Raw genomic sequence first — 25205 nt, forward strand, 5'->3', positions numbered from 1 at the left:
TCACTTACACGGGAAAATAACAGCCTCAAATCAGTTTATCGCTGGGATACACTGTACTCCAGGGTGTTTAAACATGAAAGAAACATGTAAAACTAAAGATAGGAGGTTGGCATACTTCAGTAAGCAAGGCTGGAAACCCTCCCCTCTCTTCTCTGGCTGTATGGGTAGCATAACGACTTTTCCTCTGGGACTGTAGAAATATAGATTCCTCTATTTCCTTTGACATTTTTGCATTTAAAAATTACACCAGATAGACTGTTGGCAGATATTAAACTAGACACAGTTCAAGATTTTCCTTTCTCCTCTCTTACTTAGCATTCCCTTCAAGTGGAATTTATTCTTAGTCAAAAAAAACCCCAAGTTTTGCATATAAAAAGAATATAAAAGTATATTTTTTTCCCAGACTAACCTAATCTTTCAATAGTAAAACAATCTAGAAATAAAGAGAAGGCCTTCAAATTTTTGTTATAAACTTTTTCCATTCTGGAAAAAAAATCACTCGAGTAATAAATCCTGTAAAACAATTCCTGAGTCTGCTAGTAACTGGCAAATATCTCATATTTTAAATATGCTACTACAGAGGTAAGATCTATTACATATTTAGTATTGCCATGTATTTTGAGGGAATTCCTTGTTACAAAGTAGTGCTGTAAAATAAAGTATTGCATGTGCTCATCTAATTACTGTGTTCTCTTATACTTACACCCCAGCACATTACATTCTAACACCTTTGCTGTAAATAGCAGTGAAATGCCTGTCTTCAGAGGCTGTGTCCCATACTGTACATTCATTAAATGGGTGCATCTAATCTTTAAATTTTAATCTGCAATCTGTGGAAGAAAAAAAATAAATAACATGGGGTAGCTTTTCTATAACACACAGAAGTTTACTGAAGTGTTTTTAAATATTTTATTGTCACCATTGTTAACAAAATGCCTTCCAAACATTCTGTACATTTCAAACTATTTTGAATTGCAATACCCATTATATAAATGCACACGTATAGATGCCATGATGTCTCTGTACAAAGATGTACAATATGTACAGTACCATTAAATGCAAGCTGTGCAAGGCAAAGTCTAGGCTACAGATTCATGCCACTGGTTAAAGCAAGGCATAGAACCACAGCTTCAGTCAGTTCCTTCTGTGCAAATAAATAACTGCAGTGATATATTAGTAGTAGAAAGGAGCAATTAGATTTGCAAGCTCAGTTCAGCTAGAACAACATGCAGCTGACTGGAATAAATACAGTACTACTCTTGTGAACTTCTTCCACTGCATCACTTTGTTAGGTTGAAACATCTTCTCAGGATTCAGCTGCTACTTTTCGCTTGAGCTGAGGTGATGCCAGGAGATCGAAACTTTGGGAGATACAAACCAAATTTATTTTCTATACCAGCAAATGTAGCTGTAGCAAGTCTGTATCCACCTATGTGCTCAGGGTTAGCAGGAGGAAGATCTGAAATTCGAGTTTTGGGGGTAGGTTCTGATCCAGAAGGTTTGCTGTTTGAAGAAAGAAAAAGAAAAAAAGCCTTTCCCTTATTTAAAGAGTTTTCTTAAGCATGAATAACTTTACAAAAACTAGACTAGGTACTTAAGGCTTTTGTCTGAGTATGGAAGACTGTTAAAGCTGACGTTAATTAATTCACTTCTATGGTCAAATAAAGTTGTGAGTTTAGAGCACTACTTAATGGGAAATTAAGGCCAAAACTGAAGATATGTTTTTACTGACAGCTTTGTAAATTGTTTTAACTTCCAGTGACATGGGGAAAATGGACAAAATATGTTGCTACAATGGAAATACAGATTTTATGTAGTGCACTAAAATAAATATGAAATGGTTCTTTATCTCCTCATCGGTTTAGAAGCAACGTGCAAGTTTCTCTCAATTATATAAGGATGGGTGATTTTTTTGCTTACTGTAATTTTAAGTACAGGTGCTCCAAGTCAGCAAGTTTAATTGGTTCTATGCATGAAAAAAGTAAGGGTTTTTTTAAAAAAACTTGGCAGGTATTTTGTGCAAGCTAAAAAGCAAATATTTGACTTACAGGCCTCCAAAATCGACATAAAGCCATCTCTGCAGAAGTTCATAAGTGACCAACGTAACACCAAACTGGGGTGAAGATCTGAACACACGAGCTGTTAAACATTAGAAGTCACAGTGTCAAAGAAAAGAGTTTCTCAGGAGAGAAGCTAAATATTTTTAACAAGATGCTGTTTTTCACAATTAGCCCTTGTAAATACTACTCAATAATTTAAGTCCTTAGCAAAGCAACTGCTAATTTGCAGATTTAGGGTCAGCCTTAATGTTGAGAGTGTCTTTCTCACCTCCAGCTCCCTTCCAAAAAGCTGAAGGGCCTTCTTCCCTTAGAATCTTTCCAAAGCAGTCAATAACTCCACTGTATGTTGTCTGACCAGCGCGAGCTGCCACTTGCAGTCTTGTCTTGATGACATCAGCAGGGGTTACCAAAGAAGCAGCAGGCACACCTTTTAGAAGAAAACCACATTTAATTGGCACGAAGAATCTTGTAAAAGATGAAACACTTCTAACTGAAAAATACAACTGCAAACTTTAATATTTTTTGCAAGAATTAGACATTACTAAAAATGCAAGTTCTTACACTTGATACTAATATAAACTGCTGCTCTTGGTATAATCCTTTAGACTTTCATCTAAATTTAAAGGTTGTAACTGATAGGAAAGAATAAACTATCAGCAGCAGTTCTCTCAACATCTTCTAGTGGTCTGTCATTAATCATAGTTTCAAATAGATAAAAGAAGCATTTTTAAATTCACATATATGCTATATATGTAATAGGAAGTATCCTTGACAAAAATCAGTGTGAACCTTACTGTATTTGCCAGTATTCTACAACATATTTTGCAAGTTACATACATGATCAATTTGGGAACCTGAATCTGACACATCCATTTGTTAAAGGTGTTAATAAGAAAACTACTACGTAAAACACCTGTTCTACAGAAGTACGTCTATTCTGCTGTTTGGACTGTTCTGTAGGAGAATAGATGCTGCTTACGTCAATAGGCAAGCCATGAAAAGACTGAGGACAATGAAGGTGTTTTACAAGTCTGGTTAGTACCAACAGCGTGATATTAGCCAACAGTGATGGAAGAACAAATCTCCACTTCCACGGCACCACTCTCAGCTTTCTAGTCAAAGGAAAGGAGAAAGTTTTCAGAAATGTACTCCACAGCATAAAACTGTGTTATCTGAGATATTTCTGAATACTTCTGCATACTGCATAAAATCTGACCTCTTAAAATGAGGAACCATCTTCTGACTTAGAATTTTGAAATTGATTTTGACTTTTGTTGAACTTTTACAATTATTTAATATTGAATTTAAAATTTTACAAATCACTATTTGCCTAGGTGATCAGAAACTCTGAAGTGTTGCCGATCAATTCAGGAGGTTTTAACAGAAAACAGAAGCAACGTAGTTAAGCCTACAACCATACACCAACAGCAATGATATGCACATTTTCCTTTATAGGCACGTATGTTCAGACTGTATTCTTCCCTGCTGCGCATGGGTAACAGGAATAGATCAAGCAATTGGGAATTTGTAATTTGCAATTCAGAAAGGCAGATTCCTGTACATGCTATAAAACTGGGCCTACAAGATTTACACACATTTTTAGTAGGGTTCATCACTTAGAGTGACCCAGAAACAATAATCAAACAAACAAAGAGAAGCTGTGAAGTTTGCAATCTAAAAACAAAAACAGTGAGTCTTTCTATGAGATACAAGGTAAATAATAATATTCATATGTGCTTCTATGAGTACAGTAAGCTAAGTAATTTTCCATTTCTGGCAGGTCTGCATTACTTAAGAATATTACTAATTTCCTAGCTGGTCTCTCCCTTCCCTCTGGCATGAGGAACCCATCAACTGGCTACGAGCAGGTGCAGCAAAGCTCTGTATCAAGTCCAATACGGGAAACTGCTCTTTACACACAGACAGCTCATGACTGATATATATATAGTGATTCCTTACGACTGTAACAAGTAACAAAAGCCCTGTTCAGCCCAGTGGTGTTTCCAAACTGCAGATTCCAGCACTGAATCATTCACAACTGAGAGTCTGCAGATACCTGGTTTTCATCCTCGTGATCTAATCTTCGGGGCAGTGCAGAATCTGGCCATCTGTATCCACATTTTTAAAATCCACCACTACAGTTCCTATATCTAGTATTTGTATACCACTTGCCATTTAGTAAAAGCAACTTCTTATCACAGCTCCATATTCTCTTTATACTAAACTTTTTGAGAAGCCTTTAAATATTCTAAATTTCAGAATATGATGCTTTAACTTCAGCTTCTTGACAAACTAATGCCCTATTTTTAGCAATTACATTTGAACAAAGTTTCTTCTGAGTTATTCAGGAATTGAAAACTTGGTAAGTCATTTTCTTCTTAGCTCTTATGGTATCTCATTTTATGTTCATCAAAGATTCAAATTAGCCTTCAACTCTGAGAGCACAGTACCAAGTAAAACCCCATTGAGACAGACAGATCAAATTTGACTACAAGTTGCTGAGCTGCATTACGCTGTTTATCCACATTATGCAAATGTAATTAGCTCTCATCAAAATTACATCGCCTCCCACTAAGGATAACAGATTTAGATTAAATCAAATTTAGATTAAATCAGATACAATGGAACAGTACCCTTCCCTTACATGGGGCTGCTGAATGAATGTTAAATATTACTCCCTAAAAGAAAAAAAAGTTACTTCTAGAAGATATTCTGCAAAATTACCTGCAATGGCTCCGGCTGCAAGGAGATTAAGCCCTCCCACATGGCCATTTTCATCAGCAAGCATCAGTTTACTATGAGCATAAACAGGAAAGTAGATTGCAGAAAAGGGAATGTCTCTGAGGAAACATGCTTTGGCACCCTGTCACACAGAAAAGAGACATAATACAAATAAATTTTGTAAATAAGGTTAAAATTGATATCCAGCAAGCAGCCTGAGTCCAGGAAGCACCAACACTTTTGATCAACCAGGTTCATAACACAGAAAATAAAATGTCTCAGGAAACAGAAGATGTAGAGTTGAACTCGAAAAAAAAGAATAAAGCACATCTAAAGTAAGTATCTAGAATTGGGAAGATTCAAAGTTCACGTCTAATTTTGGTAAGTGATATATGACACCAATCCTGACACCAGTACCTAGGATAAATACCTATTATATGTGATGTGTCCAAATGTGATGAACAAAGCAACAAAGGTCTGTCCTGACGTCTTGCTGACAACAACCCACAACTAAGGCAGCAGCAAGACAAGTCCTTGCATGTCATTATTTCCACCAAATACAAAAACACTACTAAAGTATCCGTGAGGACTGTAAGACCTCATACTGATCTGCACAGATAGTCATCTGGTTGACTGAAAAAATTGCACTGGAAGGCTACCAAGAAGAGGGGAACCTGCACAAAATGGGAGTCGTAGTCACAGGAAGATACAGGGAGACAAAACTAGCGGCCTATGGTAATACTGCAAGAAGTAGCTCCCGACCACAACCTGGCATTAAAGAGTTCCTTAACAGAACTTCACATGCTGTAAAAGCACTAGAACACTCATAATAAAACACACCTAATATTGTTCTTTTAGTAACTTCAGTCATCAGTCTGTTACCAACTAAAATAACTTCTTCTGCACAAGTTCAAATAAGCCCTTATATGTCCAAAAATCTCATTCGCACACCCTGAGATCACGCATGTTACAAAAACACCACTCCTTGCCTAAATACCCAAGCAGTGTACTCCAAAGCCAGCAGCCTCCACACAATGGACCCACCTGAGGCCCGGCACCCAACAGTTACATTAACAGACAGCACCCATTACTCGCCCTATGTGGGTTAAGCAGAAGACCTGATAAAGAGAAACTCCTTCCTTCCTTTATTTTCACGCAGATACTTTATGCTCTAAAATGAGTTCTTACAGTTATTCACAAGCGATAAGGCAATTCTAAGCAACAGCAGAATTTTTAGTAAGCTCAACTGTTTAATTACTGCAAACAAATAAATTTTGTCCCATGTACCAAAACACCTGTGATCTTTAGGAAATGTAATGGTCATGAATCTCATCTGCCAAGTTCAAAACAAAAGCTTCAGCTCTAAAAGTAAATTTGCACATTTTTATAGTATTACTGCGGGTCTATGGGCAAATCATGTGAAACGATGTTTTGTAAGTGCACAGCTCATACAACTGCTGAATTTACGTATTACCCCTTGCACTGGCAGGAGATACAGGAAGAAATACTCTTCCTTGTTTAAGAAAACTAATAGCTTCTGCTCCATTACATCTGATCTGTAATGATGGTAGTAAGTGTACCTGCAGGGAAGGAATCTGTTGACTGCCATTCTGCTGAAGTACAGTACAGTATGGGCTTTTTTTAATGGAATTTGTTATTGACAAATCCCACCACTTAACTTCTTAAAAATCTGAATCCTACTAAACTCCACTACGTTTCACTGCCGTCAAATTATTAAGACAAAGAGAATATCCCGCTGCAAAGATAACAACAGGATAACAGAGATTCAAAGTAAACAAGAAAAACACACAGGGAAAGCTAAAGAAACTTTTCACAAAACCCCACCAAATGAAATGATCAGTGCCAGAAGCCAGCAGGTCTGCAATACAGGACTCCCTGCAGCTTGGCATAAAAGCCCAAAGGACAGAATGGGGGAGTATTTTTTTGTATCCCACTGCCGTTAATATAGAAGTGGGTTTTCTTCAGTTTTCCACTGTGGGGCTGCCCTGCAGGAAGAGATTGGTTTTAAATTCAAAAGATGTCTTTGTTTTTGACAGTTTTTGTTTCAACAATGTGAAAGTTTAGCATAAAACGATGAAGCCACTCAAAGCAGAAATACATACCTTATAAAGACCAAGAAGGCCCAAATCTTTTATAACAGAGAGAGCACTGACTCTGGGTCCTGTAGTAATTTCTCCGGCCACCTGCAAACGAATTTTTACAATCTCCAGAGGATTAGTGAAGATGACCTGCGAAGCTCCTGCCTGCAAACCCAAAGAAAAAATAAATTGCGTTACCAGAGCATGTGGCGACAGGTTGACTTTTGTAAGGTGCAGAGTGCCTTCACTTTTCACTGCATTGGCTGATATTGTCATGTAAAAATATATGAGAGCTATTTCATAAAGCACCTGTCTGGAAGTTAACAGCCCTGAATCAGAAATCATGGGTTTGTACAAAATAAATTTTCACATTTATATGTTTGTCTCTGCTTTTTTCCTTTACATCCCTTTCTAGAAGTCATGGCTGTGTTTAAAATTATATCAGGTATTACACAAAATACTAAACTAAAATAATCATTAGACTTGTTCTACCCGAGCATCAAACACATAAAAAGAAGACCTTATGTTTATTCAATAATAATCCATCACCAAAGTGTAGACATGTTATTTGCATTTAGTGGTGATGCTGTTTAAAAGGTAAATTTGCATTTAATGGTGTAATTTCAAATTATTAGAAAAGGTGTTTGGAGTTTTGTTTAGCAGCCTTTAATTGTCTTAAGTGGAAACAGAATATAAAATTTAAATAGGAAGAGTAACATTTCAAAATATGATACTAGATAAAAACAAGAGTCATATCTTTCTCTGAGCTGAGCTTGGCAGGTTTTACATGCAGGAAATATTCTGTTAGCAGTGCTGAAGGACTATCTTGCAAACTTCCTATAGACAGTGTTGCAGAGCTGCTTCAGATTCTGCACTTCAACCAGAGACTTTCCAAGAACTATGTTTCAGATTTGAGAGAGATTCAGTCTGACAGTTCAGTTTCAGAAGCACATAAACCTATTTAAAATTACATGTTTAGATTTCTCCCTGGTTTGCTGTAGGTACTACCATTCACTTCTAGAGGAGTGTGTGGTTCATCACAAAACAGCTAAATTTTACTAAGCTTTCTTTTTTCCCCTCTTAAGCCACCTTTTTTCATTTAAAAATTAAACCCACTTCCTTAAAATTTATGGCACAAAAACATTTGAATACAGCCAACTTTAAAAAGCATTTCTTCCACAATCTACAAGCTCCTTTTAATCCTGATCTATTCCTCCAACTCATCAAATTTCAGTGAAGGAAAAAGATGCAGAACATTTGCAATTAAAGCTTTTTTCTACTTCTAAATTGGCCAGGAAATAAATTCTCTTTGTGATGCTGGGGATGGGTGTGTGAAGTAAAATCAGGTCTGCTACAGCACCTCCTGGACAGCGTGCACGGAGTTCTCTGCTAATTGATTCAGAACTAATGAACGCTAATCCTTTCTGCCTACAGCACAGTCTTCCTCTCTCCAGCAGCAGGCAGAATAAGTTTGAGATTAGCCCTGAAGGATGCCTTCAAAGTTGGTAACTTGAATTACGCTAGACTTGAAACAAAAGAGCATTGCAAACCTCAACAGCTCTTAACTGAGAGTGACCAAGCACTTGGGTAGTATCCAGGGGATGGGGGGTACGAAGCATCAAAATCTTCGCTGACCGAGAATCCGATACTTCATTGAACCTTTTACTGAGCGCACTTCCATCCTTTTATTGCAAGCCCCGTTTATTACTTCACTCAATATTAACATTTCATATCATCATTGTTATGGCTTTACTAAAGGACCTCGAGCCAAACAGTGGCAGCTCAACCCCTACTTCTGATTAATAATCTCCACTGTAGTAGTTACTGTCTTTAACACTTCCCACTCAAATAATCAGTCTAGGTTCTTCGTCTTCATTTTATTCCCTCACTCCTTCACCTCTCTGAAAGAAAAATAAAAACCTACGTTTTTATTGACATTTACTACAACCATCAGAAGATCACTGGAACTCCCAGACCAGTCAAACTGTCCAAAGCCATTCTTCAGACTCTCTTTACTTCTCATCTCACCTTTTCCTTCCCAGTTCATACACACCTGTGCATGCAAGATGAAATGGCTGTCCTGCTAGACAAAGTTCCAATCTAAATAAAATTTATAAAATTCACATCTGGCAAGTTCTGATAAACAATAACCATTTTTTTTGTTCGTATTGCATTAAACAGAAAACCAATTTCAAATGTAAATATTTGTTTAAATAATCTTGTTAGATAAAACATTAAGCAGAATGCTCTTACTACACCACACAAAAAATTCAAATAACTTTAAATTTAGACACTAAGCTAGAAATTCACTCCTTCTAGACAATTACCAGCTACCTGCCTACTAAATATGCATTCTTTGTTTACATATATATGTGAAATTCCATTTTTTATTTTTAATGTTATAAATTAGCACATCCTGCAGAGCAGCCAAAATAACTCTTCCTATTGCCTAACACCCACCACAGAAACACAAATAGGCCAATTCATAAACATTTCTATTTTCTACCCTGAATTCAATCTTCCTGCAATTAACATTCTCCTCTCCTAGGTGCACAACTGCCTACCTTTCTGTTAAAATCAACAACAGCCCTTTTTCTGATAATGAAAAGAGAAGAGTCTAAACACAACACATTTTAATAATTTAGTAGCAATTCTAATTATATGACAATGTTGTGAATTGTATCTTGTTAATACAGAATTATATCCTGTGACTATTACTATTTAAATATGACTTGATGATCGGGTTATTGAGAAAAATAAAATATAAAGAAAACCCTAATATATGCTTATATTATCAGTAGAAAACCATTTAAAAAGCTCTTTAATTACATTAACACTTTGAACATTGAGTATTCATAGTGTTGACAAACTTGTCAACAGGCAGCTTTCTCAAAAAGAGCTGCAACTGTCAAGATACCCAGTTAAATACTCCCTATTAGCAACACTCAGAGCTCAGCAAACTTCTCTGCACAGCAGTGATTTGATTCACGTGAAGAGGGGCACTAAATTCACTGGCACTAAATTCACCTGAATGAGTCAGGTCCTTAGACACATCACAAGTACCAATAGACAAGCATTGACTTTAATACAGAACATGTAACACAACAAAACTCACTTTTTCATTGTGTATTTTTTTAAATGAATGCAAGAGTTGTCTTTTGTTTGTTGGGTTTTTTTTCTTTTTAAGTGAAGGGTTGCCTATCTATCTGATGAGAATGTGTGCGGTGGAGGGGAGTGCTGTGTGGGGAGCAAAGGAAGAACACTCACCAGAAGAGTGTGCAGAGAATGACACAAAGGATCTCCAAATAAAAATGAACTGGCAGCGTGCAGGGTTGCAATACAAATCTTCATGCTTCTGTGCAAATCATTGGCAATCATCATCACTCCTCTCAAAATATCTACTTCAGCTGCCAGCTATCTATGTTAAATACACGTGCACGTGTATATACACACAGAGGTATACCTTGCAGTCCTTGAATTTCTTTTGGAGAAGGTGCACTAAATCTAGATTTCCCCCCCATAAAAACCTCTCCTCACTCATAAATTACAAGAGACACTTTAAAAAAGGTTGACAAATTTGTTTCTGAATGGAGGTTATTCATACACATCAAAAATACCAGTAATAAAAGCTTCTACTTAACCTTAATGTCACGTAAAATAACTCTACAAGAAGCAAATAAAGGAACTAAATCTGACAGCAAAGGTTATGAGAGAAAAGATGTAGTTTGAGATCCCACAGCAAACGCCCCATGACATGCCAAAGGCTGAAGGAAATACACAAATGACCCTGCAACATGAGACCTCTTGCCCTTTCCAATTCCACCCGAGAGGCATATGCTACAAAGGGGGAGAGGCCTATTTCAAGCCCTTCCTTCCTTCCTTTTTGAAACCACCGCATCCTGGACCACAACTAGGTCCCATACAAGCAGCTAAAATAAGATGTTACTTAAAACAGTCTGGTTTAAAAAGATCAGAAAAACTTAAGGCAAAGCTGTTATTGTCCATGCACCTACAGTAAGCTTACTGTCTCTTTTACCAAAGAATAAATTTCTCCGTAACTTTTAATGTCCACAGTCAAGATCAAGATCAAGATCAAGCAGTAAGTTTAATTCTGCTTCTAATTTTATCTGTTTAAAGTGAATGAAAAGAATTAGAGTATCTTCAGGAATTTGAACTATAATTCTATATTTTTGTGTTTGTTAAATAAAACCAGTAACATTTTACATTTAAAAAAAATATATATATTTAACACATTCCTATTTGCCTGATAAGCCTATAAACATGTTTGTGTGTGTGTATGTATATATGTATAAATACATATGAAAATTATTTTTACAAATATACCAAAATACTTAGATTAAATGTTGCATTTAATGTTCAAATATATAAAAGTTTTTAAATCAGTGGTAAATTTGGACTTCTATGAGTATGTATGTGCAGACACACACACACACGCATCCTAAACCCTAATCATCAACAGATGCATTGCCTACACCTCCAAAAAGAGTCTTTAGACCCTTTCTGTCTGGCACCCCACATCCTCTTCCTCCTTGCAGCACAAATCGGAAATGTCTTTCTGATGAAACAGGCTTCATCCATTCAAAATGCTAAGCACCATGCACATTGCATTGATGGGAAGAATCCATTTCTTCCTGTGTAACTCAGGAATTACACCATCTTTGTCTACTGTAACAGTACTTGTGAATCATTTACATAGCATTAGATGTCTACTTCAACATCGCTTCCCCACTGAGGGCAAACAGTTGCCCTACAGCACCTTGCCCTTCACACACATCATGTGTGTTAAGTTCCTTTGAGAAGCACTGTCCGTACCAGGTATGTGCTCTCTGCTTCCTCAGCTGCTGTCGGGATACAGGAAAGCATTGCCAAAGCCTCACTCAGTCTCCCTGCAACTCAAAGCTAATGGTAGCTGAAAACTCCAAAGGTAGGAATGCAGGCTAATCACTGAATTACAATGAAATGTAATTCGATTAATTACAGTAACAGTAGGGAGAGAAATTGTTTTCTTTGAACATGCATAAGTGCAGATAGTGCTGCTGATGATTAACAAACCAGCATGCTCTTGGGAAGTTAGAAAGACGGGATATCAGTTTCATCCACCACAGACTAGAGCCCTTTCATTGACAGGTATGACCTGACCGCTGGAACTGAGCTGCCCCACGTTGCTGTTCTGCAGAGTTCAAATACAGCTACAGCTTGAGAGCAGCTGGGAATAGTTGGGTCCTGACAGAGCAGACCCTACACTTCCCAATGACATTTACATTGCCCAGTGGCTAGCAGATAGGTTTCAAGGAGCACAGGTCATGGGCTGCCTGCGGGAGGTCCCTGCCCTGCAGTAAGGAAGGAAAGACAACAGACAGGCAGTTGACCATGTAAACAAGCCAGTGTGCAGGCAGATGTCTTTGTTAGCGGCTACGAGAATGAATACCTTTCCTCTCACTTGGAACAGGAGTTTATTCCACACCTTACAGGAGCTGAGAATAGTTAGAGCCTGAGAAGCAAGATTTTGGCCAAAGAGATCCAGTCTCCTGAAGTTACCATTTCTGGAGGAGGCACGTGCCTTTGGGTAGCCCCTTTGCTGGATGGTATAGCACTTCTTGCAGACACCCCAGAGCTGAGGATACTGAACAGCCTGCACAGGTTCTCTTGAATCACTACTGTCTTAATGTAAAAGGTTTCACCTGTCCTCACACGTGGGTTTTGGAAAACTCTAGCACCATATGTAGACTTTGATATGGCACTGCCATCCAGCAAGGAGAATTTGCTGGGTCTGCCAGAGCCTTTTCCAAGCTGCCTCCACTTGCTCACAAGAATTTTTTGGTCCCGGTTGAGGGCTGTGGCGTGCACGATGTGCTTTTTTACGGCTCACGAGAGGGTGGGCTTTCAAAGGTCAGAAAAGCCTCTGCTGTAAACTCCATAAAACGGCTGAAAATACGGCTTCATCTTCTTGCTCATCCATTACAAGTTCCATACCAGAAATGACAAAAAAGTGCATTATTCCTGTTAATCAGAAATGTCAACACTAAACACAAGCAACTGATGGTCAGGGATAGTAATAAGTGCATCTCTGAGAACTACATATGGGCATAATGCTGTTTCTTCTGATGTTACGACAAGGTGAAAAGCATGTTTTGAATTTAGCCTCTAGTTATAGTGTACTATTAGCAAAACATTTAAGTGCCAAACAATAAAGAAAAGTCACAAAAAACAGGTTACCCAAATCCAGACGCTGAAAATAATTTTGGCATATATAAAACCCAAACAGTTCCACAGTAACCCATCATTTTGTACTAACAGAGAAGGAATAGAATAAAGGAAAAAAGAAGACATGTAGCATCACCCCAACAGAAAGTCCTGCATGCTCCCGCATGTGGAAATGGACTAAGCCTACTTGTGACACTTCCTTGGATGTAACTGTTGATTATGTCTCGTAGTATTTTGTAGAAAAACAGTATACGATGAACATCAGAAGTGTGAAGATCAACCCTATTTCCAAGCAAGTCAACATAGAAAAGAGCTATCACAATGAGGATGAAAAAGGACTGAGGATGAGAAAAAGAAAGACTTAACATGTCAACCTAATATTGCTTTAGTCAACTTATACTTTCAGACTTTTAAAATAAACTGTATAGGCTTGCTGACAAAGATTCTGGAAGAAGTGAAATTGCTAAAATGGAACTAAGCAGCAGTACAGACAGAGAAGCAATCAAGTGGTAAGATATCAGATGATCCAGAGGAGACTACAAAGAAATTAACATCCCTGAGGTTGCTAAACTATGGCCAAGTCCTCTCCTACAAACGCCAATTTAGTTTAAAATTCTCCCAGACTAAGTGAGATAAGTATTATCTTGAAAAAGGAGATGAGAATATCAGCTAAGACAGTCAGCTAGAAGAGAGGGTTGTGTTTGGACAGATTATAAATCTGCTCAGCTTCACAGAAACACCCAAATTTCTGAAAGCTTATCTGAAATTCAAATTTCTCCACAATTTTTGCATGTTCACCACAGTAAGACAATAATGTTATTTTGAAAAGGGAATACCTACCAGGAAGTAGAAAAGCTTCTAATGTAGATTGAATTTAATATTACACATTTCAGTACGAAAGAATGTAAAATAATAAAACCTATTATCAGATATTTAATTTAATTATTAATTTAAGCACAACATAGAGAAAAACACTAATGAATTATATGCACTTCTGTTATAAATGACCCGTATGTGCTCTCTGTTACAGTGCTTTCCTGAAAAAGGTTAGTCTTTTGCTAGCTATACATCACAGCTGCTTTCTCACATTTCTCAGAAAATAAACTTCGTACACTGACAGGTGAAGACTCAAGCATGTATCAGGCTGCCAAATTCAATCAGGCAGAACTACAAGCAGCCTTCCTTCAGGGCTGCTTCTTTGAATTAAAAGTTTGCAGAGGTCAACAACCTTTCTGCCCCAGGTTTTGTTGTAAGCTGAGGAGGTTTTATACCAGCCTGGCAGCCTGCTCAACTGGAAGTTATTAGTGTTCTCCACTACAAAAGAAATCTAACTCAAGCCTTAAACATTTTATAGGCTTAACAACTGTTGGGGAATCCCACAAATTAAATTGGTGCAAGACCAAAATAAATCTATCATCAATATAAATTCAAAACATTTACAGATCGCTAAGAGATCCAGTGATCCACCCTCAATCTCAATGAAAACACTATTTGTTTTGAACTGTATTTAGATGATGGATGTAGTTAGGGTCTGGAGTAACCTAGCTATATTTTATATGAAGTCATTTAAACAGCAAATTCATTCATACCTGTTACCTGAAAGGTAAGACTACATTATTCAGTTTTTCCACATTTTCATGAACAGAAAAATTTCACATATAGCAAGTTGAAGAGTGTATTTCTTTTCCTTCTTAACATCTTCAGCAAGAAATAAATTTTTTAAACTGTTCTAGCTCCTCACCCCCAACCCCACCCCAAAGGAAACTCAAACATGATCTCTGTAGTCCATTCGAAGGAGTACCTGTGTCTTTCCAAACTAACCATGAACACCAACCTAAGCAAAAGTATGCAAAGGAAGGAAGGGCACACTCTTTTTAGCCTTTTGTGAATAAAACCATTGCTGAAACTGAAAGCTAGAAAATGGGCCAAAAGAAGTTGTTCAAGCACATTATTCCAAGAGAACTCAACCCAGAAGTATGCAGAGCTTTCCAAACAGAAAATGTACTTTTTTAAGTTCTTGTGACTGGGAGAAAAAAAGAACAGTTCTGTTCAAATTGACAAAGCACACCTATTAACTGTCATTCCAACTGTACTACCAGTGACTGAAAATCAATTTTTCCTAGGAATATAGAATGGATACTTACACAGCCTCCAGCAAGGACCTCTGCAGGGAGCGGAATGGAACCATCCCTCTTCGTAAATTTGTCTCTGACAAAGTCATTAACCTAATAAAGATACAATACATTACACACAATTTTACGTTATTTTTCCTCATTATTAACATATATCAAGTACATCTGTAACCATATATATTAGAGTGCTTGTAAGTGGTCATCTTTCACACATTTTAGGAAATAAATCCTGTGTGTGTTAACAAACAAAAGGATGCAGGGGGGAAAAAAAAAAAAAAATAAAAAGATACGTACAGTTAGCTTAATAGCCTTTTCTGGAGCAACACCTATCAGCTGTGGTAACAAGCCTATAGAAACAAAGACATCATAAGGCAACATTATCTTCCTAATAGAGAAACTAGTATTTCACAAGAGTTCTACAGAAATGCCTTCCTGCACATGGGATATTCTTTGAAGTGGATGCCATTTAAATACGTGATGCTGCCAGAACACTGCATATTCATACCAATTCAATTTTATATTAAGATTTCTGTTGAAAATGGTAGTGAAAAGGGTGACCAGATCTGCCTTCCACAACCAGGTCAAGCAACTGGGTAACAACTGAACATACACCTTGGATATGTCTACTACACAAGAGTTTGATTGACTTTTTTAGCACCTTAATATCATTTTCCCGTAAAGCTTGCAATTACTTTCTAAAATAGGAGAGTAATTGTGAGATATACACAACTATGATAAATTATCAACGCCTTTCTACTTAACTTGCTAACTTGAGTTTTCTGAAGGCTCCAGTCAACTACAGATATAAAGGATTTTCTCTTATTCAGTCCAACATGGTAGCATGAACTTCTTTAAACCCTACTAAGTATTTTTTAGCTCACCAAGAGGAAGCATTAGTGGACAGAAACTGATTTTGAAAAGGCCCTTGCTCCTGGAAAATAGCTACTATCAAAATGAACTGCCGTTTGACAAAAGCACATACACTTTTCTAGGAACTAATAGGTTTAAGAAAAAAATCAGTAGATGGCAGTCTTAACTTCCTAACATACAAGATTATAACAGCATCTGTTATTTTTAAATCCATTTTCTCCACGGTCATTTTGGCATATGCATAGATTATAAAACTTAAAAGGCTTATTTTTATTAGAAGTGGTCACTGCCTAATATTATTCCATAGTTCGGGAATATCAATTTGTCAAAAATGTTTGCCAGTTAACTAAAAAAAATCCCATGCTAATTATATCAAATATCAGATAACAGCAACACAACTATATTGGTGCAGCTTTCCACTATCTGTTAAGTTAAAAGAATCATAGCTAAAAATTAATAAAGAATGTTCAGAATTCCCCAAAGTACTCATCCTGCAGAATTTTTATACCACTTCCTTAAAAGGAAGCTCAGAGCAAACGTACCTAAATAGAAAGTGCAGCAGTTAATATATGCAGTGTAGTGTTTTATTCCAACATAGTACTTTCTGTGCGATTTACAGACTTACTATGCTGAGGAAAGGTGGTTATTAAATACAAAGAAAGGTTGACAATAACAGAAAGAAATGCTGCCCTCCCAGCCTGAATCTCTGATCTACCATGAAAAGAAAATCCAGCTCTGCAGTGCCTACATTTTAGAAACCTAAAACTACCAGACAAAACACCGCAAGACAATCCCCCCCACTCCTCTTTTTATGCGGCTGACCTTGTTTGGCACACACAGTCAGTGTGCCACAGAACCGGGGACCCTGCATAGTCTAGTGAGGGACCTCAGAAGATACTTCATTAGTTCTGAAGTTTGCTGCCAGGATTCAAAAGTGTCATAATTTTCTTGATCCAAAATTGTAAGTTTTTATTTAAAAATATGAACTTTCCAGTATGCATTCAAATCTATTTTTTAAACTGCACTAAATGACTACACTGTACTGTTATAGGATATATATAATCACACACACAATTAGGATAATCCAGCTCAGGAATACAAGAAACCAGTAACAGACCAACAGTCAACTCCATAAATGTTTCTGTTGTTTACTTTAATATACTTCCACAGACCATCTAATTCTAAGAGTCCAAGACCTTAGTAACATGTTGACCATTAAGTGTAACATTTTAAAAACAACTACATGAACTTCCTAGGCTAAACAATCTTAAAGACAATTATTAAACAGACTATTAAGAAGTTTAACAAGGTGACATTCTTTCAGACAAGCACATTTTTTTCTCAAATGTAAAGCATTGCTTTTAACTCATCAGTGCAATCATCTGTGACTTCAAATTGTTTGAGAAAGGTTAGAAAACAAACAAACAAACAAAAGACAAAAAACCAAATGTCAGTTTTAGAAGCTGCTGTGCAAAACCTTGTAGTGGGGGAGTGGGAGGGAAGAGAAAGGAAACAGTACTGTAGAACAGCACTGTAGAAATAGTCTCATAAATGTAACTCAAGGAGTATTTGCTTTCATCAACATTTTCACTGACATATTCCTCCCTCTACTCACTTACACAATAAAATCCTGCAGGATTACAAAAGACTCTTTGGCAAGAATACACAGACTTTCACATGGAAAAACTTCTCACATACTGTCCTTAAAGGATACTGTCCAGCATCTTCATTGATAGAAAACATTGAAAAGCAGAAAAAAAGGCTGTGACCATCACAGAAGTGAGTGACTTTGCTCCAACTAAAAAAAAAGTGCCAGTTAATAAATAACTTACTGATCCTTATGAAAATTGTGCACTTCACTGAAGTTAAGTGAAATGACAATTAAAAATAGAGAATTTAACTAAATATCAGTTTCAGAGGACTGGCAAGCACATATCCTCTATAGAAGTCACCTTATTGATGTGATAAAAACCCTCTCAGAATCTTCCAAGCTAAAACAAGATATAAAATTGCTTTCAGTCTAACTGATAAAACTGACAAAAAGTTGCTTTGAATTCTTAACCTCTACTTTAGAGGAGGTTTTTTTCTTTTTTTTAGCCTACAACTTTTAAGAGCTCCACTATCGATATTTTAAAGTAAAATAGAGCAACATAACACAGCAGCAGGATGCAATTTCTTGTCCACAGGATAAAATCATAAAACAAGTCCCACTACCTGCAAAAGCATGAGGGATAAGATCTGGCAGCCAGTTTAACAGGTACATTTCAAAATGACTGTCTTTTGTCTCTTAACAAAAAATATTTGTAGTAAAATAGATCTTTATTCCTCGGATGTTAATCTGCTCCCAATGTTTGCTGCCAGCCAAAAGTTACAATCCTCAGTTTGTGAGATAACAATCACGTTCACAATGCTCACACCCCAAAAATTAGGACTTTAAACAACTAAGCAGCAAGGAGCAAATAAATAACAACAAAAAAATGTCCAATTTTTCCCAGAAATTGTTTATGATGAACAGTGCTCAAGGAAGATAAATATTGAGCTACATGAAACAGAAGAAAAATTGTACGATACCAAGTTTCCGGGTTTTCCCTTAAAGAACTAGCTGTTGAAGTATTAAAAAAAAAAAGCAGAAAATCCCCAACTTGATATATATATATATTTTATTCACTTACCTCTGTAAAGACCAAAAAAGCCTTCAAAGCGCAAAACCTTTTTAAAGCAGTCAAAGCTGTTTTTATACATCAACTCTCCTACGACTGAACCAGTGGAGCGCTGATTCTGCATACGAGTTTTCACCAGGTCTATGGGGTATACCGCAGTAGCACCAACAGCTGTAAGAAAGCATTTGGAGTTTTTTTACTGCAACATCATTGTTGGTGTAGTATATAATCATTATGGTGATTTTCTACAACATTTATTTAAACATAAAGAATATATAAGCTGGTAACATATCTGATATGTTGGAAGTAAGAAAAGACAATACTGCAAGTCTAGAAAAAAAGTCTCAAGGAAAATGGATTATACTATTACATAAATGGGCATAGAACAAAGAAAACCAATCTGAATTACCAGTAAGGAAATTCGTTACTAGAGAGTTTCAGAGGACTGTGGATGGATGCTAGAACAGAAGCATAAAAGAAGAAAGGGAAAGGCACAACCAAAAATGGATCCACCCTTCAGTGTTTCACATGTATAACCAAGAAACGTGCCTTAGCTGAGACCAAGTAGTCTGGCAAGACAGTGTTAAACTAACCCAAGCTTGAAAACAAAAACCAGAAATATTACTCACCTCCAGCGATTGAGCCCAAAGTGAACCTGTAAGCTGACTCAGCTACCTGGAGCCAGATAGGCCTGCCCAACTCTCCAAAAGATTGCTGTGCAAGGAAAAGAAAAAGAAGAAAAAAAAAAAAAAACAAAAACAAACCTTGAAAATCTTCAAACAAAGATGCCTATGAACTGGTTTTTATAACAGTACAGAAAGAATCTGATAAAAATTGGTAGCTTTATGTTAAGGGGGGAAAAAAAAGAAATTGCTATATAACTTCCATTACACCTAATGAACGAAGGCACATTTTTTGAAATACTCCTTTCACAAAATATGCTTCCTTACCTGTTCCTAGTATAACTGAAACAACTATGGTCAAAAAAAGTAGACAGAAACTCAAATCAACTTTACTACTTTCCATTCTGTTGCTTTTGAATTTGTAAGGCATGGAAACTCCTTTTGGCTCAAATAAAATTCAGTATCTCAAAAGGAATTTAGTATCTCACAGACAGCATCTATCAGCACAGGATATATGCTAAGATTACATATACATTAATAGATAGCATAAACATGACATTTCTTGTCTTCAAAACAAGAAAAGTCAATTATTCCCCAAAGTATTCTCCACAGGCAGTTGATAATCTACAGATACGATGACCTCACTCGCTTCAATCACACACACTACTATAAATGTATTAGTGTTCTAAATAAATACAAGTCTGCACAGAAAATATTTGTAGAGACTGATTCATATTATTAGATGGTTATTAGAAAGAAGGTAACTGATAGACAAGATGTAAGTGTTCACAAACTTGCGCTATTAAGATGGGCCAATTGTTCTTCCAAACATAGATAAGGGGATTAGAGAAGAATTCGTATTACGCAGTATAACTTGTCTGGGTTATATAAGTGGCCAAGATATTAACTGTTAAATTCCATATTAAAGCAGATACTAAAGCCCATCTCCCAAACACAAACCTGTTTTTCTTAAAAAGTGGAATATCCACAGAAAGACAGCATGTACCTCCATGTAGCTACTCTGTTTGGACTGGTATTACATTGGATGTGCAAAAGCCTGCCTTTATTGCCTAATATTACACTGTATGTACACAATGTAGGACAAAAGCCTATAAGATTAAGATGGGATCATTACCTGTAAAAAAACATGAATTATATTTTATACAGCTTTTTCACAGAAGAAGAAGATACAGCTGCCAAAATTTCCTTCCACAAGACATTTTTCTCCCCCAACAATATAGCTTAACAGAGAAGAACAGAGAAATTCTGGGTAGCACCAAAATTATGAACTGCACATGTGGATAAAAAAGCATAAATCAAACATATTGCCTTTACAAGCAAATAAAAACAATAAATCTGAAGAATGTTCTCACTGATCTCAAAACACTAAATTTCCCTCATCTAAAAAAAAAAAAAAAAAATCACAGTAAAAACAAAATAACCACAAAGATAAATTCTAAAATACAGAGATATCTCTTTTGATTCATGTAAATAAAAACACATGCGACAAAACTACCCCAAAAAAGCTTAAAAACAGGCCTGGTTCTTCCTTCCACAAAAAATTTTCTCCTGGTTTAGCACACCTGCTTCCTTTTAGCCATTTTAAGGCTATTCTTCTTCTTCCAAGCTTCACAGAGTCCTCATTAAAATCCAATCATTACATTCAGACATCAATCTTAATGAATATGTCACTGGATGTTAAAAATCAAATTCTTTGTGAAGAAAATGACACTTTTATATTATTAAGTAAGTGTCCACAAAGTTTGCAGTTTACTTGTGTGTTCAGATGGATATGCAAATGAGTGCAATTAATGCTATAGCTTTCAAAACATGAATATTTATAAACAGAAAATTACTGTAGCTGTCATCCTCATAAGATATTCAGCTGCTAGGCTTTAAGAAAATCTTACACAATGAAAAAAAACTGACAATAAAATAAACATGGTTGAAAGCAGGCTAATTTCCATTTCCACCAAATCTATAAAGATACAGTGAGTTCATATAAAAATTTAGATTTTCCTCTAAGATAGAATTTTAAAATCACATAAAAGTGATTACAGACTTGTTTTCATTTTCCAGGGACAGCTGGACCTCAGTGGGATGATATTCTCTCTTCCAGAAAGGGATATCTTTCATTTTATCAATACAGTTAAATAAAGTAATATAAGGTTAACTTAGGATAAGGTCTACTAAAAGTCTGTTCCTTATAAAACAAAAAAAAATGGAATTACTTTGCTTTTGGCTGTGCTGTCTTAACACAGAATGTAGAATAGGATGAAAATATAATGTATTACTCCAAGAGTGTGAAAAGAGTATCTTCTGTTCTAGTGATGAGTGAAAATTTAATCAATGAGCTCATTTTATAAAGGTGCCAGGCTACAGAGGTAGTTCTGAAGTGTAAACCAAAACAAGTTAGCATTTTGTCTACTCAGAAAGGTGAGTACCACAAAGATACCAATTAAAATCAAAGTTAGCAGTTCGGACTAAAATTACAAAACTTAATCAAAAATATTTCTCATTAGTCTGGATGAACATTGTATACACATTTCTGTATCAACCCATTACATCATTCTTGTCTTGAGGAATCCATAGGAAGTCTGTTACCAGTAAGCAGGTTTTGGACACTTATTTCATTGGCTCAGATATGTCTAATAACCTAAGGACAACAGAGCTGCAACATTAACAACAGACCAGACACTGTGTTTCAGACCAATCTGTTTGAAAGATAATTGAATTATCAAATCCACCCGTAATAACAGTAACCAAAATACACTCAAAGTCCCACATACTTTCTATATTCCATGTTAGGACATATTTTTCAACCATAAAAAGTGAGCTGAGAAATAAAAAGCTTTGAAAATGCAAGCTTTCAGACAGACTTCTGGGATCGCTCATCCACTGGCAAATACAGGACATTCACGTGGTGAACAAGGCACAGGTGATTTTGTCACTGAGCTGCCGCTTTACCTCAGGCCACCCTGCAGCAGTATTATCTGTCACTAGCATCGCCAGGGTAAAGAATCTGAATTTCTCTTTATGGTAGGCTGAAATGGCTGACAAAGTTACTGCTGCCAGCCCCACGTCCTACCGCCCCAACAGCCCAGATGGCTGAGCTACTTGGTCAGTTGCTGAATCCCTGTAATTCAGGAGCAGCATTTTAACACAACTCATCACCAGCATCAGATTGCCACAAATGCTGAGCTGCAAGATGTGGCCGTTCAGCAGCTGATTTGGAAGCAGCTCAGCTGTCTGTGTACCAAGCAAGGTGTAGGCAGCTGGGAGCAGAACCCAGCCCAAGCCGGGCTATGCCCACTTGGCAATCAGAGCCCTTGGATGTCTTGACAGGCACCCCATAAATTCTCAACACAGACTGAAAGAGAGAGTTGGAGTTGTTTAGACATTGTAAGAAAACAGGAACCTTCAGGATGAAATGTGACATTTGTCTACTGAGTAGATGAAGATTTATTTAGTCCGAACTATGGGATCCATTCATACAAGATCTTAGATATCCTACTTCCCTTTGTATATTAGAGGGAAAGGGTATGTGGGGACATCCTTGGAGCAAAATGTACTGGTTCAGATGAAAACTATTCTCTTTTCTTGTAAAGTTTACTCAAAAATGTTCAGCTCTGTGTGGAACTGCAAATTCTCATGAAGTTCTAACAGTAAAATAAATAAAAGATTGCACATCAGAATCTTTAAAGATCAGATCCTGTATTTTTTCTTTTGCATAATAAACACCAACGTGCAACTGGCCTATGTATTTTATGATTATGCAACCATGTAATTCACCATGTATGTATGTCTTCTTTTCTGATTCTGCTGTGTAACCGTTTCAAGGATTTTCTTGAGTACCTTATTATCTTTACATTAATAACAGTTGAATTCCTCCTGAACTACTCTCATGGAGCAGTCACCTAGAAAATGCTCCAGAAAAATGATTTCCCTAGAATATATCTGGAATGGAATGGAATATTTCTATTAGCAGCACAGCAGATGCCCCATTATGTTGCAAGCTCCAATATCAGCAGTACTTCAGGTTCAACCTTAGATGAAAGTTAAGGTAAAATTTAATTCACAAGTTAACTAGCATTAGACAGATCTGCTTGCAAAAGAAAACCTCTCAGATTTGATGTTGAACCACAAATATAGTGAAGATAAGCCCCCAAAATCTAGATTAATTTTTAACACAAACTAGCAAGCTCTACACCTGAAGGTGAGCAGCAGCATGGTACCCAGTAACTGTGGTGGAAAGTCTAAGCGTAAGCTAAGCACTTACATAGTGTTTGGTCCTAAGTCTTCAATTCTTACAGTTGTAAAAAGAGCCATGGAAGTAAGAAACAATTTATATTTGAAACAATTTATATTCAAAATCGCACTGCACAGTCTGGGACTCATGCTGTCCTATACATGTATATGTTTACTAAGGAAACTATGATAAAAGCAAAGCTAGCAAATATGAATGTAAAGGTCTGGTGAAATAGAGGGTTTAAATTCTACTCCAATACTTTTAATCTTCTAATTCTACCCTTTTCACCAGTCCCAAAAAATTTGAATTCCCCTTCTACCGTCTAGGTCAAATAGTCAACAAGTACAGTAAAATTCAATTATCTTTTTAGATAAATGGCTAAGCCAATCATTTCATCCCATTTTTCAAAAACATTTATAAGCCTTGCATTTAATAGTAATATTTTTTGTTATGTAAAATAATTTTATAATTACTGAGTTAGACTACTTAGTGAAGTGAAAGGCCTTTTCAGGAGTGAACAAAACGTATTCACATTAAGGAATCCAACTATCTATACATGCTCATACCTAAACAGGCCATCCTTCAATATGAAATCTAGTATCTTGTTTAGTCACATACTCAATAGTCTGCCACATTTCTATCCTTATAGCAATACACACAGCATGTTTCACTTGTTGGGAATCTGTTTAAAGTGTATTATTCTTATTTTTCATATGCAAGTACAAGCAAACATTCATTCAACTTCAATTTTAGTGTATGTATCACTTCTACCTACCTGTCTCTGGAGTTCTGCCAGGTTGTAAGGTAATGCACCTTCAGCCAGCGGTGCTATTCTCTCAATATCTGCCAAAGTTAAGCGCCTTTACACAAGGCAGAGAAAAGCAAATTACTGTTAGATAAAACATCAGCCGAATACAGTGTTCCTGGCCACACCCCACAGAATGTATCCTGAGTTTAAAAATTTGTCATATTTGAATGCATGCCTAAGAAATCTGCTACACTGCAACAAAGAATCCTTGGAGTTAGAAGGGCATTCTCTTCTTGCAGCTCACAAGTGGAGATAAAGGGAGCTTGGACTCCTCAGAAGCAAGTTCTTGACTACTAGTAATAAAGGATATAATACACAAATTAAACTATTTTTAGGTATTCCTTCTTAATATTTCACATGCCTTAAAGACCCATGCAAAACATCATCAATACTTAAAGTGAATACCAGCATAATGTAGCCTTTTGGGATTACTGTAAAGTATTTTGCTATTTTATACCTATACCTATAATAAGACAATAATTGTTCTTGATGTACAAAACTCACTTACAAAACCCACGCATACACATAAATTACTGTAATGAAAAACAATGGAATGCACAACTTTTTTAAATTAAGATGAAAATGCATAGTTTTCACACAGAAAACAGAAAAATAATTATTGTAAAATGGTAAAATTAATTATTATGTTACCCAGTAACACTATATAAATCTGCAAGCTGGTAGAGAATATCTATTTCCAGCGGTGTAACTTGTCCAAATCGGATTGCAGAGTGGGTAAATTCCTCTGTATTTAAAAG

The 25205-nt window shown here is 36.4% G+C and overlaps 1 protein-coding gene across 1 annotated transcript in view; it reads right to left on the reverse strand.

Moving 5' to 3' along the window:
* Positions 1-935: 935 nt before the first annotated feature.
* LOC104461114 (calcium-binding mitochondrial carrier protein Aralar1) overlaps positions 936-25205 on the reverse strand; it is a 48997-nt gene continuing 24727 nt past the window's right edge. The window contains exons 7-17 of the mRNA XM_010072587.1: positions 25099-25192; positions 24415-24499; positions 19397-19481; positions 18780-18938; positions 15532-15584; positions 15250-15330; positions 6905-7045; positions 4785-4923; positions 2329-2487; positions 2049-2139; positions 936-1503 (exon numbers count right to left, since the gene is read on the reverse strand). Of these exons, the coding sequence (XP_010070889.1) occupies positions 1314-1503; positions 2049-2139; positions 2329-2487; positions 4785-4923; positions 6905-7045; positions 15250-15330; positions 15532-15584; positions 18780-18938; positions 19397-19481; positions 24415-24499; positions 25099-25192 (1277 nt within the window). The 3' untranslated portion in view covers positions 936-1313. The remainder of the gene's footprint in view (positions 1504-2048; positions 2140-2328; positions 2488-4784; positions 4924-6904; positions 7046-15249; positions 15331-15531; positions 15585-18779; positions 18939-19396; positions 19482-24414; positions 24500-25098; positions 25193-25205) is intronic.

Source organism: Pterocles gutturalis, unplaced genomic scaffold (genome assembly GCF_000699245.1).
Source record: "Pterocles gutturalis isolate BGI_N339 unplaced genomic scaffold, ASM69924v1 scaffold17582, whole genome shotgun sequence".
NCBI lineage: Eukaryota > Metazoa > Chordata > Aves > Pterocliformes > Pteroclidae > Pterocles > Pterocles gutturalis.